The sequence below is a fragment of the Epinephelus lanceolatus genome, chromosome 20 (assembly GCF_041903045.1).
Source record: "Epinephelus lanceolatus isolate andai-2023 chromosome 20, ASM4190304v1, whole genome shotgun sequence".
In the NCBI taxonomy this organism is placed as follows: Eukaryota; Metazoa; Chordata; class Actinopteri; order Perciformes; family Serranidae; genus Epinephelus; species Epinephelus lanceolatus.
This window is the reverse complement of record NC_135753.1, coordinates 4808987-4826995: the sequence shown is the minus strand read 5'-3', so window position 1 is coordinate 4826995 and position 18009 is coordinate 4808987. Positions and strand designations below refer to the sequence as shown.

The following is an 18009-nucleotide window of genomic DNA, read 5'->3' as shown; positions in this document are numbered from 1 at the left end:
ATTTTCAGTCAGATTCACCCTTGCTCCTCTACAGCTCCACTGTTTGTACCAATATGGCCACTTCTGGCTTCACAAAACTAAGATGGTGATAAACAAATGCCAACTCAAGGCTCCAGAACAGGAGTCCATAAACCAGTGGGTGACGTCATGGAAGCTATTTACAGTTCTTTTACACAGTCTATGGCTGTGACCAACCCAAGAATCAATCTGTGACATATTTACCCAATCCAGTGACTGACCTGCACTTTCAAAACAGTTCTGAGTGGACCGAAGACTCAAAAGAAATGGCACTGGAAGTTGAATGACTGCCTGGAAATTCAGCATGTGGTGTATAATTTGTTTTTTTATTATGCGCATGTGGCAATAAAAACCAGGCAGATGCTCTTAGCACCCATATGGAGCTAGAACAAAATGAATAAATGCACACAGAAATGAATAAATACACAAAAAAGGATTCACAAATGTATTTGTGGATATATATAAAACACAAACACATTTTCAATGCACACTAAAATGAAAAATGAAGAGTGTTTCATTCCATATATAAGTAAAAGAATATATTTGTGATGCACACACAAATATTTCTTGTTTTAAATATGTGCAATTGAAATTCACAAATGTACGCATGTAAAAGTATTTGCAATTTTCATCAAATACATATTTGGAGGTTGTTACATTGATGTATGAACTGTCAAACCTGCATTTACAAAGTGCTTTGAATTTGTAAACTTCCTTGCATTTGTGTGTGCGAGTTTTGAGACTTCCCTGACATGACTTGATTCACAAATGCGTTTTTTCTAAGAGGGGATTGTCTGCAGCCAATCAGATATCTCACTCCTTTACAGCCAATCACATGAGTGCATCCCCACAAAGTGTGTTATATGACATCATTAAAGCACACGCAGGTGGGAGTAAGGTGATGCTGCAGTACCGGAGGCTGCAGTTTCAGGACCGCAGTTTCAGAATCCATGTACCCTTCGTTCTTTTGTTTTTCCGTTTTTCCATTTCAAAACCAAAACTCTCTGCTCCTGTCACCCACACTTGAGCAACTGTCCGGGCATACACAGTGTCGGCCCGCCCCGCCTGACCTCCGTGGTCCTCTCTGCTCCTCTCACCCACACTTAAACACCCGTCCTGGGCTACACAGTGTCGGGACGCTCCGCTGTCCTGCTAGAGTTTGTTCTGTGTTGTTTATTATTATTATTATTATTTTTATTTATTTATTGATTTTTTTGACGGAAAGGAGTAACTAGTAATGTAACTAATTACTGTTGAAATAAAGTAAACAGAACAGTAACGGAGGTCAGGCGGGGCGGGCCGACACTGTGTATCCCAGAATGGGTGTTTAAGTGTGGGTGAGAGGAGCGGAGAGGACCGGCAATGGTAACGTATCCTATAGTTACATGGGCTTGTAACTATAATCTAATTTCTATTCGGCCTACTAATTAATTTCGCCTATTTTGAAATTATAACGCGTTACATTATTCCGTTACTAAAAAAGTAATCAAATTTCAGTAACGTGTTACTCAATAACGGTTACTGCCCAACACTGATTATAACTGTTTAATAAGAAAGTAGTATTTGGGTACAGCAGAACAATAAAAATAAACTTTAGGTAATTGCAGCCTATCACCAATCTCGTTTTTCTGTTTTCCTGTTTTCCTGTTTTAAAACCAGAACAGAAAAACGGGAAAACAGAACAACAGAAATCACACGTGTTGTAGTTGGGTTTTTTGTTTGTTTTTAATTTCTTTGTTTTGTTATTGTGATATTTGGATAAATTCGGGGAATGCTGGGAGATCTGCGGAGGAACTTTTGAACTCCGCAGAGGAGTGCTCCATTCTCAACTACTTGTAGCCTAGTTATGGCCGCACTCCAGCCTTATGCAGACCTGATCTGTGAACTTTTCAAGAGTGGCAAGACACACGCAGAAATCAGTGACATTTTGCAGCGTGAAGGGGCCACGCAGTGTTCCATAATGAGCGTCAGGAGATTCTGCATGGAGCACAACCAACTCAGAGGAGAAGTGTTGTTTCAGACGCCGAATTGGAAACAGGTGTGGTTTCTGCAATAAGCAGGTATATGTATGTATGTATGTATGCAGCCACTTCAAATTTCCATTTGGCCCGTGGTAGAGCCACAGTAGAGGGTAGCCTATCCATCCTTATAATACGGGATCATCCCTTAGCTGCTAAATCAATACGATGTGATAGGATCCAAATTCATGTACTTCTGTATTTCCTCGACCAACGGCTGATTAACTTTGCCTTATACCCACCTACACCAGAATTGCTGCTCCCCGAATTGTTGTCCGTAGTACAACAGAAAATATCTGGTGCTTATTTTTCGATGACAGGAACGACTCCGAACAACCCCGACAAATATCGACAAGTTTCTTCGGTGTAGTAGCCTGAGCCATGACTAACTACATTACGAATCAACATCACAGTGCTACGCACCGGTAACCTGCTCTCTGTGTTTCTGGTACGTCTCTGTTACATGCAACACATGTGCCGTACCTATGGCAACGCCATCACGTGGTCTGGATATCCCCACCCATTTCTATTACAAAACGAAAGACGAATGTCCCCAGACTCCCATTTCGAAGTAAGGGAGGCTGGTCACGCGAGACTACACCTGTAGTTTTGTTTTTTGCGCATTTGCGCTTCACACCACAATTCTACCTCCTCTGCTCGGGGATGGTTGGCAAGGGAGCCGACTTTGCAGCTTGTGTTGGCGCGTGCAGAAGACCTGCACTGACGCACTTACTGCACATCTGTTTGCAGAGCTCCAGAATGAAGAGTAGCCGAGTTGTGTTGGCAACCATGGACCGCTCCACACCGACGCGTCTCTGCCACCGTACAGTCGTAGATGTGTTGCAGCATGACAAGATCCATTAGGCACATGAACGCGCTCAAATAGTCATCAGTATTATGGCGTGCATGTGCATTTGGGCCAGCTACTTCAGTCAAGATGTTCTGTGACTGTGCTCTCCCAGTGAGTAATCCCGGCTGTATACGCTTCCACACAGTCACATCTTGGATGGCCCTCACACAGATCTGGTTGATCCGACACTATAAAAAATAAATAAAATTTGTACTACTAAACTACTGAAGGACATTATATACATATATATATGTGTATGTAAATATTAAACTTACCGTTACCAGTCAGCCCCCTATGCTCTACGTCATCGTGAGGGATCTCATTAGAGCTACGAGCCCGGCCAGGTGACGACAGGGACCTGTCACGGATCGGTCAGGGCTCTACCACGGGCCAAACAGAAATTTGAAGTGGCTGCATCTGTACATACATGCATGCATGCATACATACATACAGACCCTGTTTATGCAAAAACCACAGCTGTTTCCAATTCGGCGTATGAAACAACACTTCTCCTTCGAAGGTTGTGCTCCATGTAGAATCTCCTTGATGCTCATTATGGAACACTGCGTGTGTCTTGACACTCTCAAAAAGTTCACAGATCAGGTCTGCATAAGGCTGGAGTGCGGCCATAATTAGGCTACAAGTAGTTGAGAATGGAGCGCTCCTCTGCGAAGTTCAAAAGTTCCTCCGCAGATCTCCCAGCATTCCCCGAATTTATCCAAATATCACAATAACAAAACAAAGAAATTAAAAACCTAATTTTCACGTTCTTCTGTTTTAATTTTAAAACAAAAAAACAACTACAACAGGTGTAATTTCTGTTGTTCTGTTTTCCCGTTTTTCTGTTCTGGTTTTAAAACAGAAAAACGAGATGGTTTTGAAACGGAAAAACGAAAGACCAAAGGGTACACGGATTCTGAAACTGCGGTCATGAAACTGCAGCCTCCGTTACTGCAGCATCACCTTACCCTAGATGCACAACCTAACGCATTGACGGATTGATGCTGACCGGAAGTCATTCATTCCAATGGAGGTGAAAATGACAGATAGTAACAGACTAGCGTGCAGCACGGCAGCGGTTCCGTTGATCATCGGACCGTGGAGGCGTTGGATTTTTCCTACTTGGACGTTGACAACATGGGAGAAACGGAGCGTTACGGTGCCGGAAGTAGGAAATAAATTGCAATCGCAGTTGTAAACAAACAATATCTCATTTATTTATGCAAAAGAAAAATATGCATAAGCTTTTTTTCCACTATTAAAAGTGATTGTTGACCATAGGTTGATTTCTATGCGGTTGATTTTTTTTAAATTTTTTTTTTTATTGTTATTATTTTTGAATTTTGCGCTCATTTACATAGCCCATTTCGCGCCTATATATCAGCTCTTTCAATAGTACACTACTCACCTCGTCTCAGTTCAGTTGGTAAAGTGACAGTCAACATGAGAGATCTTCGCAGGAAGATATTGCTAGCTCTTCTGCTAGATGACTTCACTAACAGCTCTCACCGACAGCATGTTAGCTAGCCACCAACATCTGGCCAGGTCCATCAACGACGGAACCTCGCAGCGTTGTTCTGGGGGTGGGGAATGCGTTGGGGAAACGCTCCATTAAAACAGGAAAAATAGGTTGTGCACCTGGTGTTACCCCCAATTTCCACATACTCCGTTTTAACGATGTGTATCTGGAGCGACCGGGAACGTGTACCCTCGCCTACTGGGTGCGTTTCTGGAGTGTTGCGCAGTGTAGCGGAGCCACAAGCTCACATGGGAACTGCAAGATCACGTGATAAAAAGCAGTAGACAAAGTGTGAGCCAGACCAAAACAATAGTTCATTCAGAAGGAGAAAGAGAGAAAACAAGTTCAACTCGAGATCGCCTTGTTGTTCACATCAACAATACTTCACGATGTAAAAAAAAAATTGAGAGTTTACAATCCGTAGTCCATGCATTGTGTTGTATTTTGAAATTTACTGGATGCTGTGTGCGTTCCGTTTCCGGTTTGGTGCGATCTGAGCTACGTGACTTGATGTGAAATGGAAGCGTAGTCGCTGAAAAATAGACCTGGTGCGTATCTCCAATGAAGCGGAGCGGGGTGCAGCTTCTGGGACGCTCCAGAGACGCGCTGTGGAAATGCAGCTATTCACTAGAATGGAAGCATATTTGCTACGTAGTGCGCTACGCTGTGCTGTGCGCCGCTGACGGAGTATGTGGAAATTGGAGGTTACTCCCACCTGCGTGCGCTTTAATGACATCATATAACAGCCCTCATGGGGAGGCACTCATGTGATTGGCTGTAAAGGAGTGAGACATCTGATTGGCTGCAGACAATCCCCTCTTAGAAAAAAGGCATTTGTGAATCAAGTCACGTCAGGGGAGTCTCAAAACTTGCACACACAAATGCAGGGAAGTTTACAAATTAAAAGCACTTTGTTAATGCAGGTTTGACAGTTCATATATCAATGTAACAACCTGAAAATGAAAATTACAAATACTTTTACATGCGTACATTTGTGAATTTCAATTGCACATATTTAAAACAAGAAATATTTGTGTGTGCATCACAAATATGTTTATAAATATTATTTTTTATATGTGGATTTTCTTTTACTTATATATGGAATGAACCATATTTTTGTGTGCATATATATTTGATATATTTTTATTTTGAGACTGTTCTAGCTCCATACACCCAGGTGTCTGTAGCCAACAATGCCACTTGCATTTACATATTCCTGGGCATCTTAGCAATGTTTGAAAAATGACATTAACAGAACGATATTGTGCTAGATTTTAAGATCACAGTGTGCCATCTGCAGCTTTATACATTGTAAAAACTGAAAAAAAATAGAAGTCAACTAAGTCTAAAAGCAAGCGAACATTGCTTCACTTGTGCCTCAAACTCCAGTCTCCCGTGTGAAAGTTCTGTTATTGACTCATTCATCCACCACATCTTACTCCTTTCATGAACTGTGTCAATCTCTATACTATGTCACCTGTCTTTTTGGCAGTATATTTGTGAGTTTTTTCAGGTAAATATACTACATTAACATTTGAGATGAGCTAGTACTAGCCCTAACCATGACCTCTTTGTCTTAACCCTAACCACTTCCAACCTCAAGCATCAATCACAGCACACAGTGGGATCCATAATAACAAGTTGTAGAGATGGGTGTAAATAGCCAAATAGCTGCAGTGTGACAAAACGACACAAAACAGACACAAAATGGAGCAAAGGTATGTTCAAAATTTTGATCCAAGACCCAATCCAGTTCAGATTGGTCCACATCTTTGACGGGGCAGATGTCCCTGAAGACCTTTTATTCCAAGGAAAGTGTCAACAACAAAAAAACAGACCTTCTCATTACATTCATAGACTTGACCAAGACATTAGATCCTGTTTGGTGGTAATGGCTCTATATGGGGTCATGAGAAACTTTGGGAACCAGAAGATGTTCATATCGCCTACATCATTGTTTCTTTCCGGCTGGAAACAGAGTGAGCATTGTACATCCCTGCTGTCTAATTCAAGAAGGAGACTCAGGACATTCAGTACAGAACAGATGGTACCTTCATCAACTTACGAAGGCTCTAGACCAAGATACAGATCTACATGGGCTGCTTGTCTTCTTGTCTAATAAAACGTCTCCTAATCACTGTAGCTGTACCTGTTGGCCTTAAGGTCAGCACAAAGAAGACTCAGGTCACGTGGTTACTGACCGCTGGTAAACCATATGAAGATCCAAAAATTACAGTCAACAGGTACAAGCTAGAAACAGTGGCCAGATGTAGAAAATGTTACTAAATAAGCACCATAGAGTCTTCTGGGATATTGCCAGTCTTGCACAATGTCATCAGTTTGTTTTGTGTCTTTACAGGTCTGGCCCAGTCCGGAGCCTGGGGTTGCTTTGATGAGTTTAACCGCATCGAGCTGCCGGTCCTGTCCGTCGCTGCCCAGCAGATCTACATTGTCCTGCAGTGTAAGAAGAACAAGAAGAAACAGTTCGTCTTCACTGACGGAGACGTGGTGGACATGGACCCTGAGTTCGGCATCTTCCTCACCATGGTAACTGAGCTCTGACCTGATGAAGCACCCTGTAAATGGTGCCACATAAACTTGTCTACAGTTGGTTTCATACTAAAGTTTAGAACATATTAAAGTATCATACTCTTTTAGTATACTAAATACCATGCTAGTCTGGTTTTGGACGCAACGAACAGAACTACCTCAAAACTAGTTTTAGAGCTGCTCCACCTCCGAATCAACCACAAAATTCCAGACTTTAACATACTTCTTGGTCCCCTAGAACCCTGGTTACGCCGGTCGTCAGGAGCTGCCAGAGAACCTGAAGATTCAGTTTCGCACAGTTGCCATGATGGTCCCAGACCGAGCCATCATCATGAGGGTCAAACTGGCTAGTGCAGGTTTCCGTGACAACGAGGTCCTCAGCAGGAAGTTTTACACCCTCTACAAACTGTGTGAGGAGCAGCTCTCCAAACAGGTGGGAAGAATAATGACAGTGATGCTGCTGATACTATGACCATCATAAAAATTCACCTTCAGAAACACTCTTATCTGTTGCATGAAGTAGCTCTTGTACATTTGACTTGACGGATTCAGTTCTGTCTTTACACCAGGTCCATTATGATTTTGGTCTGAGGAACATTTTGTCAGTTTTGAGGACACTGGGAGCTGTAAAGAGATCCAACCCATCAGAACCAGAGAAGACCGTGGTGATGAGGGTCCTGAGAGACATGAACCTCTCCAAACTGGTGTGTCTTACTAGTTTTTAGGTGGTGTGTGTGTAACCTACACTGTGGAGATGGGACAATATACTGTGTAAGCTGGGTTGCACCATTCATTAATTTTCCGTAACCACTTATCTTGTTGTAGTGGGGTGGCATAGCTATAAAATCGTTCATTTTTGTGATAAAAGCACCAAATTTGGCAGATGTGTTGACAAATATATTTAGAACAAATCTGGATATTGGGACATCAGAAACTTGCCCCCTGGTGGCCAGAGCAGGCAATTGAATCCTACCTGCCCATGGACCCGTCCCATTAATAGAGTGTGCCAGGGCTGACGTCAAAACCCGCAAGTTTAGCATCGCGCTGGTTCCCGGAAGAGAAAGTGAATGTGATTTTTGCATTGCGATTTGGATTATGTCAGAAAATAAGCTCTGTGGCTAACACAAGTTTATGATACTTACAGGTTTTGTTTAGCGAGATAATCTTCACATATGAACACTTTTCGTACCGCATTTGAAGCTTAAATGCGATCGCCGGAAGTAAAACGCTAACGTTAGGCTTTAACAGACTGCATGACTACTCCACGGTCGCATGACTCTTGACGTCACCGCCACTAAGCTTTCAACCGATTTCGGGCCACTTTATTTTAAAAACATTGTATAATGGGGAAATCAGACTGTTTAAGCTAAATAAGAAGCTGTAATGGCGGACTGCCAGCACTCTCGCCTGTTCAGGGGTGATGACGTTTAATGTCCCTGACAGGGTTTGTAGTCGTATTGAGCAACTTGTTAGCAACCGCCTTTTTTACGACACGTAAAAGCTTCAAAATTCACAAGTAGGGTATTTACTGATGTGTTTTATGTCGTAGAACAAAACCTGAAACTCGCTTAAGCTTTTGTTAACCACAGACCTTATTTGAGGCATTTTACCAAAATCCCATTCAAAAAATGCTCATTGCATCATCTGGGATCTCCTGTGGTCCACTTGCCAGCGTCAGTAGTGCATCTGTCAGTTCTGGCAGCGACTTCCATGTTGACCATGCTGCCTTCTTTCCATGTCCAGCACAGCTGGCCGCCCATTCACTTCCATTAATTTTTTGGATGAGGATTACGTGAAAACTGCCCAACCGAATTTCACAAAACTTGGTGGAGGCATGTAACATGGTCCAACTTAGAAGCCACTACATTTTGGAGTGGATCCAATTAATGGGACGGGTCCATGGGCAGGTAGGATTCAATTGCCTGCTCTGGCCACCAGGGGGCGAGTTTCTGATACCCCAATATCCAAATTTGTTCTAAATATATTTGTCAACACATCTGACAAATTTGGTGCTTTTATCACAAAAATGAATGATTCTAGAAAAATAGTACAGGACCCTATCCCAGCTGACATTGGGTGAGAGGCGGGATACACCCTGGACAGGTGGCCAGACTATCGCAGGGCTAACACAGAGAGACAGACAACCATTCATGCTCACATTCACACCTATTTACAGTCACCTGCATGTCATTGGACTGTGGGAGGATGCCGGTGTACCTGGAGAAAACCCACGCTGACAAGGGAAGAACATGCAAACTCTGCACAGAAGGATGGATTTGAACCCCCCACCCTGGGTTTAAACCAGAACCCCCCAACTGTGAGGCGACAATGCTAACCACTGCATCACTGTGCTGCACCAACAAAGATTAATTCAATCCAAGATTAGTTCTAGTTTAGCAAAACTAAGTTCAAAATGAGGAAATCCACATTTAACATTAACCACAGCTCTTTTGCGCAGTTAAAAATGAATCTGTTTAGTAAATAAACCAAAATTAGATACAGTCAGTTTAAAAGAGCTAAAAAGTCAATTAGCCTAAGGTTACTCATGAAGGCTTGACAGAGAAGCTCTAATTTCTCCTCCTTTGAGAAAAAATATGTTGGCTGAATTAATGGAGAAATAGGGCCAAATAGTAGAAGTTTAAAAATAGCAGCAGGGACAGGAAAAAAACTGCCTGTTAGCAGCTGGCAGAGAGTTTTAACGTTTCTTTCTTTTTTGTCATGTTTAATAACAACTGGTCCAATTATCCTCTTCAGCTCCATAACAGTTTTTGCACTGAGTGGGTATCTTGAGAGAAATTCCCTTTGCTGTTGTCAGGGAACTTGATTAGTTTGCTCAATCCATTTCAAAAAGGCAGCCATTTTAAAAGTGAAACTACCACAGGTGGAAGTTTAAAGTTAAAGTTTAGAGCAAGAGAATAAAATTGAATCTACGTAGATTTAGAAAGTGAAAACTAGACTGATTTCTAGACTGTTTTCTCTTTAAACATCAGTTAAATTGAACCTTTCTTAATGTTGAAATAGATTTAAAGTTTGGTTCATGTTACAACCTAGCTCATATAGGGAAATGGAAGCAACTTAAACTAGATGTTTTTAGTAAAATGAAGTTCTGTATTAACAAAGGAGTTTGGTAATGTGACACAAACACAAATATGAGGAAATCTGCAAAGACTCAAAGAAATATAACTAGGGCTGTCAGTCAATAAAATATTGTAATCATATTTACAAATTTCACTAATCGTGATTGATCACGTTTTTTATCAGATGTTTATATAATTCCATTATTCTGCATTTCAAAACAGTTTTGAAGTCCATATTAACAAAGCGAAGAAGAGTGCTGATTGGGAATCAGATGACAACATTTGAACTTTTCGGGAGTTCCAGTTTAGTGTGTGAAACTATTATCCCCCACGACAGTAAGACATATGACTGGTCACAACATGCCAACCTAAGAATGGCACTTAGACCAAAGTCTTTCGCAATGTTAACTGGTCTGCAGTCAGTTTCCGCCCATTTATCAGTGCTGTAGTTAACTTCTTTAATATAGTTTCATCCACAGGTCTGTGACAATTCGTTCACTCCAAAATAGTGCTTTATCAGCTTTAGTGATGCAGTTGCCTGCTGATATCAGTCTGATTAGTTGCAGCTTTGTGCTCAAGCAGTTTCACGACTGTTAAGGGACCCCAGTATGCAGAAATATTCAAATACAATAGATAAAAATAACACATTTATACTGCATGCAAATAAGTGCATAGGGTGTGCCCAAAACTGTGTGGGACTAGCATAAAGTGGACATGTCTGTAAAGGGGAGACTTGTGGGTATCAACAGAACCCTTTTTCATTCAGATATCTTGAAGTAAGAGGTCAAGGGGCCTCTGTAAAATGGCCGTGCTGTTTTTCCCTTGCCACAATATAGCTTTGTTCGTGAGAGACTAGTATGACCTGGTTGGTACCACTGGATTCCTTCTGTTTTCTACTTTCATATGATACCAGTATCATCACTCCAGCGCAGTACAGCCTCTTAAAGACAGAAGTGCCGGCTGGGATTGCTGCAAATTAAGGCAGTTTAAAGATAAGATCTTAATTGCATTTTAATGAACACATTAATGCAGACAGCCCTAAATGTAACCAAAGGAGGAAATAAGAGTTACTAAACTTACTTTAACAAAAGCAAAAATAAAAACCTAACTTTCCTAACTCACTTAGTGGAAAAGGAAACAAAGACACAAACAAAAAAAACAGATAAAACAGCACCCCTACACTTAGTGTTTCCAACACAAGAAATGATACAGCATGAGTGCTCTGTCAGTATTTAAAACTACCCCTTGTCCAGTCTTCAGGCAGTTTAACAAGTACCTCAATACTAGTTCTGTCCAAAAGCTAATTCAAAAATTAACTATATACAACACCAAGAGGCACGCTGGCGGTAGGCAGACTGTCAAGATGGATAGCCTTTTGTAGCATCTTGGGTCCTGAGCTGCATCCTCTGGATTGGAGAGCTGACCCAGTGCCACTCTAATCAGAATCCTTGGCTCGTCAAGACTGGAAACAGTAGTGGGGACAAGCCCCACCTCAGCAGGTGGACCCAACACCCTAATTAGGGTACACAGCATTTTCTGGTTAAGATATAGCCTATGTCAGTGATATTTGGGATTTAAGAGCATTCTTTGGACATATATATGACACATTCAGAATATGTGTCTCAACTGGGATTTGTACTGCAGTTTGTGACACATGGCCTCTCGTCTGTTGATTGTCAGCTCTGTGCAATGTCACAAATCAACTCACCAACAGTTTGCAGGCTGGGGTAGAAATACATGCCCAAAATAAAGCCCACATTTCTGGTCTGAAGGAGAAACATACCTACTTTTAAACATTATGACAGACTTGGATAGCAACCATATACCTACCAGGTTTTTTGATATGAGCAAACTTCACAACACCTTTTCAAGAAGGTGATTGAAGGAATGAAAGAGAGAGGCTGAGTTCACATGATCCAACAAGTCCACCACCAGTGGAAGACTTCAAAAAATCCTATTTTGATGCAAAGAAGAAAATGGCCGAAGCCATTCCACTTTTCTATTTTTAGACGAGATAAACAACACGATAGACCACGTTGATCAGAGTATACACAGTTGCATGTAAATGTAAATATTAGCGTAATGTTTGTTCAAATGCATTTGTTTTTGCCCTTATTCCCAAAAAGACAATATTCCTAATGAACTATTTACATGTGTAATTAAAATAAATATTCCACTAATATTCCTGTTAACATGCAGCCGTGCATACTCTGATTAACGTGTCCTAACATGTTGTTTATTACATCTAGGCATAGAAAAGTGGAACAGCTGGAGCCACCTGTTACGTAGCTCAAAGTTTTTAGGTTAAAGCTCGATGTTGTGATATTTTCACAAAAACCTGCTGATATTAAAGTCTTTCATAATGTTTAAAATTAGGTGTGTTGAGAAATGTGAAGAAAAGCCCCAGAAACATTTTATCAACATGCATCTCTACCCCACAGCCTTCGAACTGTTGGCAAGTTGGTTTGTGTACAATGTATCCATGACAACACACAGAGCTGACTGTAAACAGACAAGAGGCCATGTGTCGCAAAATAAAACCCCATTTGAGACATATATTTTAAATGTGCTGTGTGTGTGAGAAGTCTGGGAGTGCTGAGGACTGTCCAAATTCACAATTTATCCAGTCCACAAGGGGCTTCAAGCAGACTTTCTGCAGACTTCTTGGGGTGCAGACTTCAGAAAACTTTAATGATTAAATTTCCCACAAATCATTGCAATACTGATGTGATGTTGTATTTTTTTTTTTCAATAGCCACCTAAAAAACAAAACTTATGTTTAACATCATGACACAGAGACATGTAGAAATATGGGCTATAGAGGGGAATCAAAATGTATTGTATTATTGCAGCCTACCCTATAGGGTGTGCAGTGTAATGCCAAATAAAGGCTAGAAGAGTGGCCAAAAAACAACTAAAGAAGGTCTTCTGACGTTGCTAATAGGACAACCAATTTATTTAGTCATAGCTTGGTCCTGATTTACAAACATCTCAGTATTTGAATGTCTGCAGTCTATATGGCGTACAGAAATGTATGTTGTTCACTCACAAAACTACCCTGTACATGAGATTTATACCTTGTTATCTGCAGGGACTTATGAACAGACAGAATATGACAGCAGCAATCACTGTGTACATGATTGTAATTGTTGTCCACGGCAACAAGTAAAACAAACTTGAGGCCTGTCTTTCAGTGGCTTGCGGTCTCTGCCATTGCAGACTTTACGTGATGATGGTGAGCTCGTCACACTACACATGACTGAAGTCCGCAAGGGCTCAGGGCACAGGTCCAGAGGGTGGACATCTGGCTGCAGCCAAGGAGACAACCTAGGATGCTTCCCCTCAGCTCAAGGAAATGTTTTCCCTAAGGGACAGACTTACCAACTGGGCACTAACTCCACCACTAGCACTACACACCTGTAACGGCAGCAGGATGGAATAGATAATAGAACTGCAGAAACTAGAATGTGTCTGACCTAGTGTGCAACCTGCTTTTACAAAGCTCAGGTTGGCACTGTAACAAATATTGTTTTGTTTACGGTTATGTTTTGGTGATTTTTCACTTTTGATGGCAAATTTAAATTTTAAAGAGATGATAGTATTTTAGCCAGTTTAACCATGCTGTGACATTGTCCCAGCAGTAACATGGCTTCTCTGTGTGTCTCTGTAGGTTGATGATGACGAGCCTCTGTTTATGAGTCTGATCAATGATCTGTTTCCTGGTATTGGTACGTCTGTGTCTCGCATCTCATCCAGAACACCTTTCTGTTCATGCAAACTATGTAGTTTCTAATCATAGGGTTTGGGATGTGCAAACAATAACATGACCATTTGCAGGATATGTCTCCATGAGATGGCAGCTTTAGCTGTCATTTGTTTATTCATGTTAAACTCACAAAGTTGATTATATCATGGACATTGACAAATAAATTGCAGATCTTTTTATGAATCTTATTATTAGTTTTCTAAGTATGTTTTTTGTTGAATTCTCCTCCTTTGTAGTTCTGGATAAAGCCGGGTATCCAGACTTGGAGTCGTCCATCTTCAGTCAGGCTCAGCAGGCCGGTCTGATCCCTCACCCACCCTGGATCCTCAAACTCGTTCAGCTCTACGAGACGCAGAGAGTCCGACATGGTACGGATCATCACAGACAGAATACACAACATCCTGATGACCGCTATATTCTTAGAGCCTTAACAGAATATACAGTTAATCCCAAAGGAGGTACTGTAGGAAAGGTCATTAACATCTAAATGGTCCATCCTCTGGGGAAGGGGAATATGAACTCCAAATTTCAAATGCCTAAAGGGGACCTATAATGCTTGACCTTATATTCTGTCATATGTATATATAATGTTACAGCATCAGATGTTCATATTAAACATGCCCAAAGGTTCACATAATGAGATAGCTTATGTTAAAGTAATCCCTGTGAGTCAGAGTTTATGTTAGGCAGCATCATGTGTTGGCCAGCAGATAAAAAAATATCAATGTTAAAAAATATCTGGTGGGAAATATGCTACATTAATTAATGATATAAAACCTCAAACTAAATAAATAATGGAGCCACCCTTTAAATAGCTGAGAACCTCCCAGGAAGTAATGAAATGAAGAACCAGAAAAATTAAGCTACATTGTTTTTCCCTACATGAAGATTGTTTTAAAGCGCTCTCCATGCAATCTGGGATAAAAATGCAGGCAGAGAAATAATAAATCCTTTATTTTTTTGCTGACCTAAATTGAAGTAGGAAGTGCACATTGTAACAGAAACACAGAAGCATCATTGAGGGTCCTCAGTATCGAAGATGAGCTCAGCTGTGGCATGCTCCTGCAGGTATGATGACGTTGGGTCCTAGCGGTGCTGGGAAGACGACCTGCATCCACACACTGATGAAGGCCATGTCAGATTGCGGCTCCCCACACCGCGAGATGAGGATGAACCCCAAAGCAATCACGGCCTCACAGATGTTTGGCACGCTGGACGTCACCACCAATGACTGGACTGATGGCGTCTTCTCCACTCTGTGGAGGAAGACTCTCAAGGCCAAGAAGGTTTGATTAGATGAATGAACCGATGCAAAATCAAAGGGGCCAAACATTAATACAACTTTACTAACTGTGGAAAGTTTCAGAATAAATACAGTGCTTCTATCAAGTTTAAGTTTGAACAGACTGCAGCTTTCAGATTTGGTTTGCCTAAATATGTCATTTACTTTCACAGAGTTAAACTCTTTTTTTCTGCAGATCTTTAGTATCAGATTTTGTACACATTTAGCTGATTAGCTGTAACCAATTTGTCTGAAAATCAAATTTAAAAAACTTTTGCAGGCTGCGCAATATATCAGGTTTTTTTTTTTATCTTCATCAATCGGCGTGATAAACACTGCGATATGCACTCGTGTGTCAGAGGTAAGCTGCACTTTAAAATATAATTATTCTTTTTTATTGGTACCGTTTGTGTTCAGAAAAATGTTGGATATAGTTTCCTTTCAAGCAATTTGTTGTATGTTACTAGTTTACAGAAAGCAACAGAAAACAGTGCACTTTAATATCTGTTTATCGCAACAAATATCCAGTTATGCAGATATTCAACACTGTTATCATATATTTTTCTCATGTCATGCAGCCCCAGTGTTAAGAGTTTTGTCACTATGTCATATGTCGTCTCTCCAGAGCACTCATAAAGCACTGAAGCAAGTGAAAGCAATTCACAGCACTGGTTGGATTACAGATTGCCAACTGAATCAGATAAATCTGTTCAACTGCTGTTCAGTATCTGGACAGGAAAAGATTTATTTAGAGTGCCTTGAATGCCTAAAGCGTATTAACTCAACAGTGCTTAAGGCTGCAAAGCTGAAAATGTTGCAGAAATAAAGTACTCTCTTTATTTTCCCTCCATTTATACTAAACCTGAAGCTAAAAGCTTCAGTGTGCTGTTTAATATCTTTATATTAACAAGGTCCAGTCTTCTTTTTAACATCTTAGGAACATCACCAAAATGCGTTACTTTCTGGGTTGTACAGACACTGAAACCATCGTATGCACTTTAAAGATCAAAGTAAAGTTTATATTTTGTTAATGTACAGTATTTTTTTAAATGCTAAAGGACATAGAGTTAATAGAAAAAACAGTCAACACCATGGCTCAGCAGTTTTGCCTTGGAGCTGCAGTGTGCCAATTATAGTCTCAAAAACACAGATTCAGACAGCCAGGGTTTGTTATGTTACAAACCTGAGAAACATCAACATAACACTACAGCAAAACAAGGAATATCAGAAAAGAAGCAGGTGTAAGTAGTAGAGATGCACCAATTTGCCTTGTTGACTGCCATTGACCTGTAAGATGACATTCACTGATGGCAGTGGCTGACGTTTTTCTGACATGTCTCATCAATTTTCAGCCCAATTCAGTAAGCGAGTATTGGGAAAAAGTAAATAACAGCATTCTCATGATGATTTTCAAATGTTATTCTGTAAAATGTAGTTTTTTGTGAGAAACTTTAATAAATACAGTTGATGTTTTCACAGCAATATAAATTAGATATCAGAGAGGGAGTTATGATATATATGTATGTGTGTATATACATATATATATGTATGTATAAATATGTAGTAAAAAGATTTTTAATTATTTTTTTATATTTTTTTTTCCAAAGGTTATATTAAATGTTGCTTTATAAATTGGGTTGAATTTGTGTTCATTCAGAGACAGCATAATAAAGGAGTGAATTACTGTAAAGGTCCAGTGTGTGGGATTTAAATGGAATATAATATAATTAGTGTTTTCATTCAAACAAGATTCATTGTGTTTTCGTTACCTTAGAGTGAGCCATTTATATATCTATACAGGGAGCAGGTCCTCACCTATGAAGATCGCCATATTGCACTGCCACTTCTACAGTAGCCAGAAAGGACAAACCACACACTGGCTTTAGATAGGGACATTCACAATTTTGTGTCAGCCACCGTAGTTAGCAGGCCCTTTGCCTTTTATTCTGTGTTTTTACTGGTTTAAATCACCTGATCTGCTTGTTTTTGGAGAGGAAGAGACCTCTCTGGATAATTCAGCTCCCAGTAAAAACCTCCTGAACAATGAACACCGAAGGAATTCTAACCAGGAGAAGTTTCAGCTGTTTGCAATCTGCAATCATCACCACTAGATATCACTAAACCCCCTTAAGTCTGACACACTGAACCTTTAGGCACTTTGTGATCTCTGGCTCTGATCAGTACAATTAATAGATGTTATATTATTATACTTATTGCTAGAAATTTTTTGAACAAAATGAAAGTGTATAATTCTAAAATGAGCCTCAGGAATTAGTCAATAATATTCATTATTTATTAATGGTATTTGATTTCATGGCAGCTTTCAAACTGTTGTTACAGCATGACATGTATGGGCGGAGGCATGCTAAAACCTGTACTGTGTGTGTGTGTGTGTGTGTGTGTGTGTCTGTGTGTGTGTCTGTGTCTGTGTCTGTGTCAGGGTGAATATATCTGGATAGTGCTGGATGGTCCCGTGGATGCCATCTGGATTGAGAACCTGAACTCAGTTCTGGATGACAACAAAACTCTGACGCTGGCGAACGGAGACCGAATCCCCATGGCTCCCTGCTGCAAGGTGACATCACAACATCCGTCCATCTGTCCGCGTGTTGTCATGTTTAATTTTTAGTGAGCAGGTTTATGTTGCTGCATGACATTGTGATCCTGAGCCAGAAGAGATCCAGAAACTCAAACTGAATCATACAGAAGGTCCAAAGTGAAGCCTTGTTCTTGTGTCCTTCCTCCAGATTGTCTTTGAGCCCCACAACATTGACAACGCCTCCCCAGCCACGGTGTCCAGGAATGGGATGGTGTTCATGAGCTCCTCAGTGCTCGGCTGGAGCCCCATCCTGCAGGCCTGGTTACAGAAGTTACCGGAAAAGCAGGCTGACACCCTGAAACTCTGCTTCAACTGTTGCTACCAGGTGAG

General features: G+C 40.7%; 1 protein-coding gene across 2 annotated transcripts in view; it reads left to right on the top strand.

The window, feature by feature from the left end:
• dnah5l (dynein, axonemal, heavy chain 5 like) overlaps positions 1–18009 on the top strand; it is a 207067-nt gene that overhangs the window by 78381 nt on the left and 110677 nt on the right. For both annotated transcript variants that reach the window (XM_078162985.1, XM_078162984.1), the window contains 8 exons: positions 6765–6952; positions 7194–7388; positions 7525–7659; positions 13703–13760; positions 14035–14166; positions 14867–15084; positions 17521–17655; positions 17828–18004. In XM_078162985.1, coding sequence (XP_078019111.1) covers positions 6765–6952; positions 7194–7388; positions 7525–7659; positions 13703–13760; positions 14035–14166; positions 14867–15084; positions 17521–17655; positions 17828–18004 — 1238 coding nt within the window. The remainder of the gene's footprint in view (positions 1–6764; positions 6953–7193; positions 7389–7524; positions 7660–13702; positions 13761–14034; positions 14167–14866; positions 15085–17520; positions 17656–17827; positions 18005–18009) is intronic.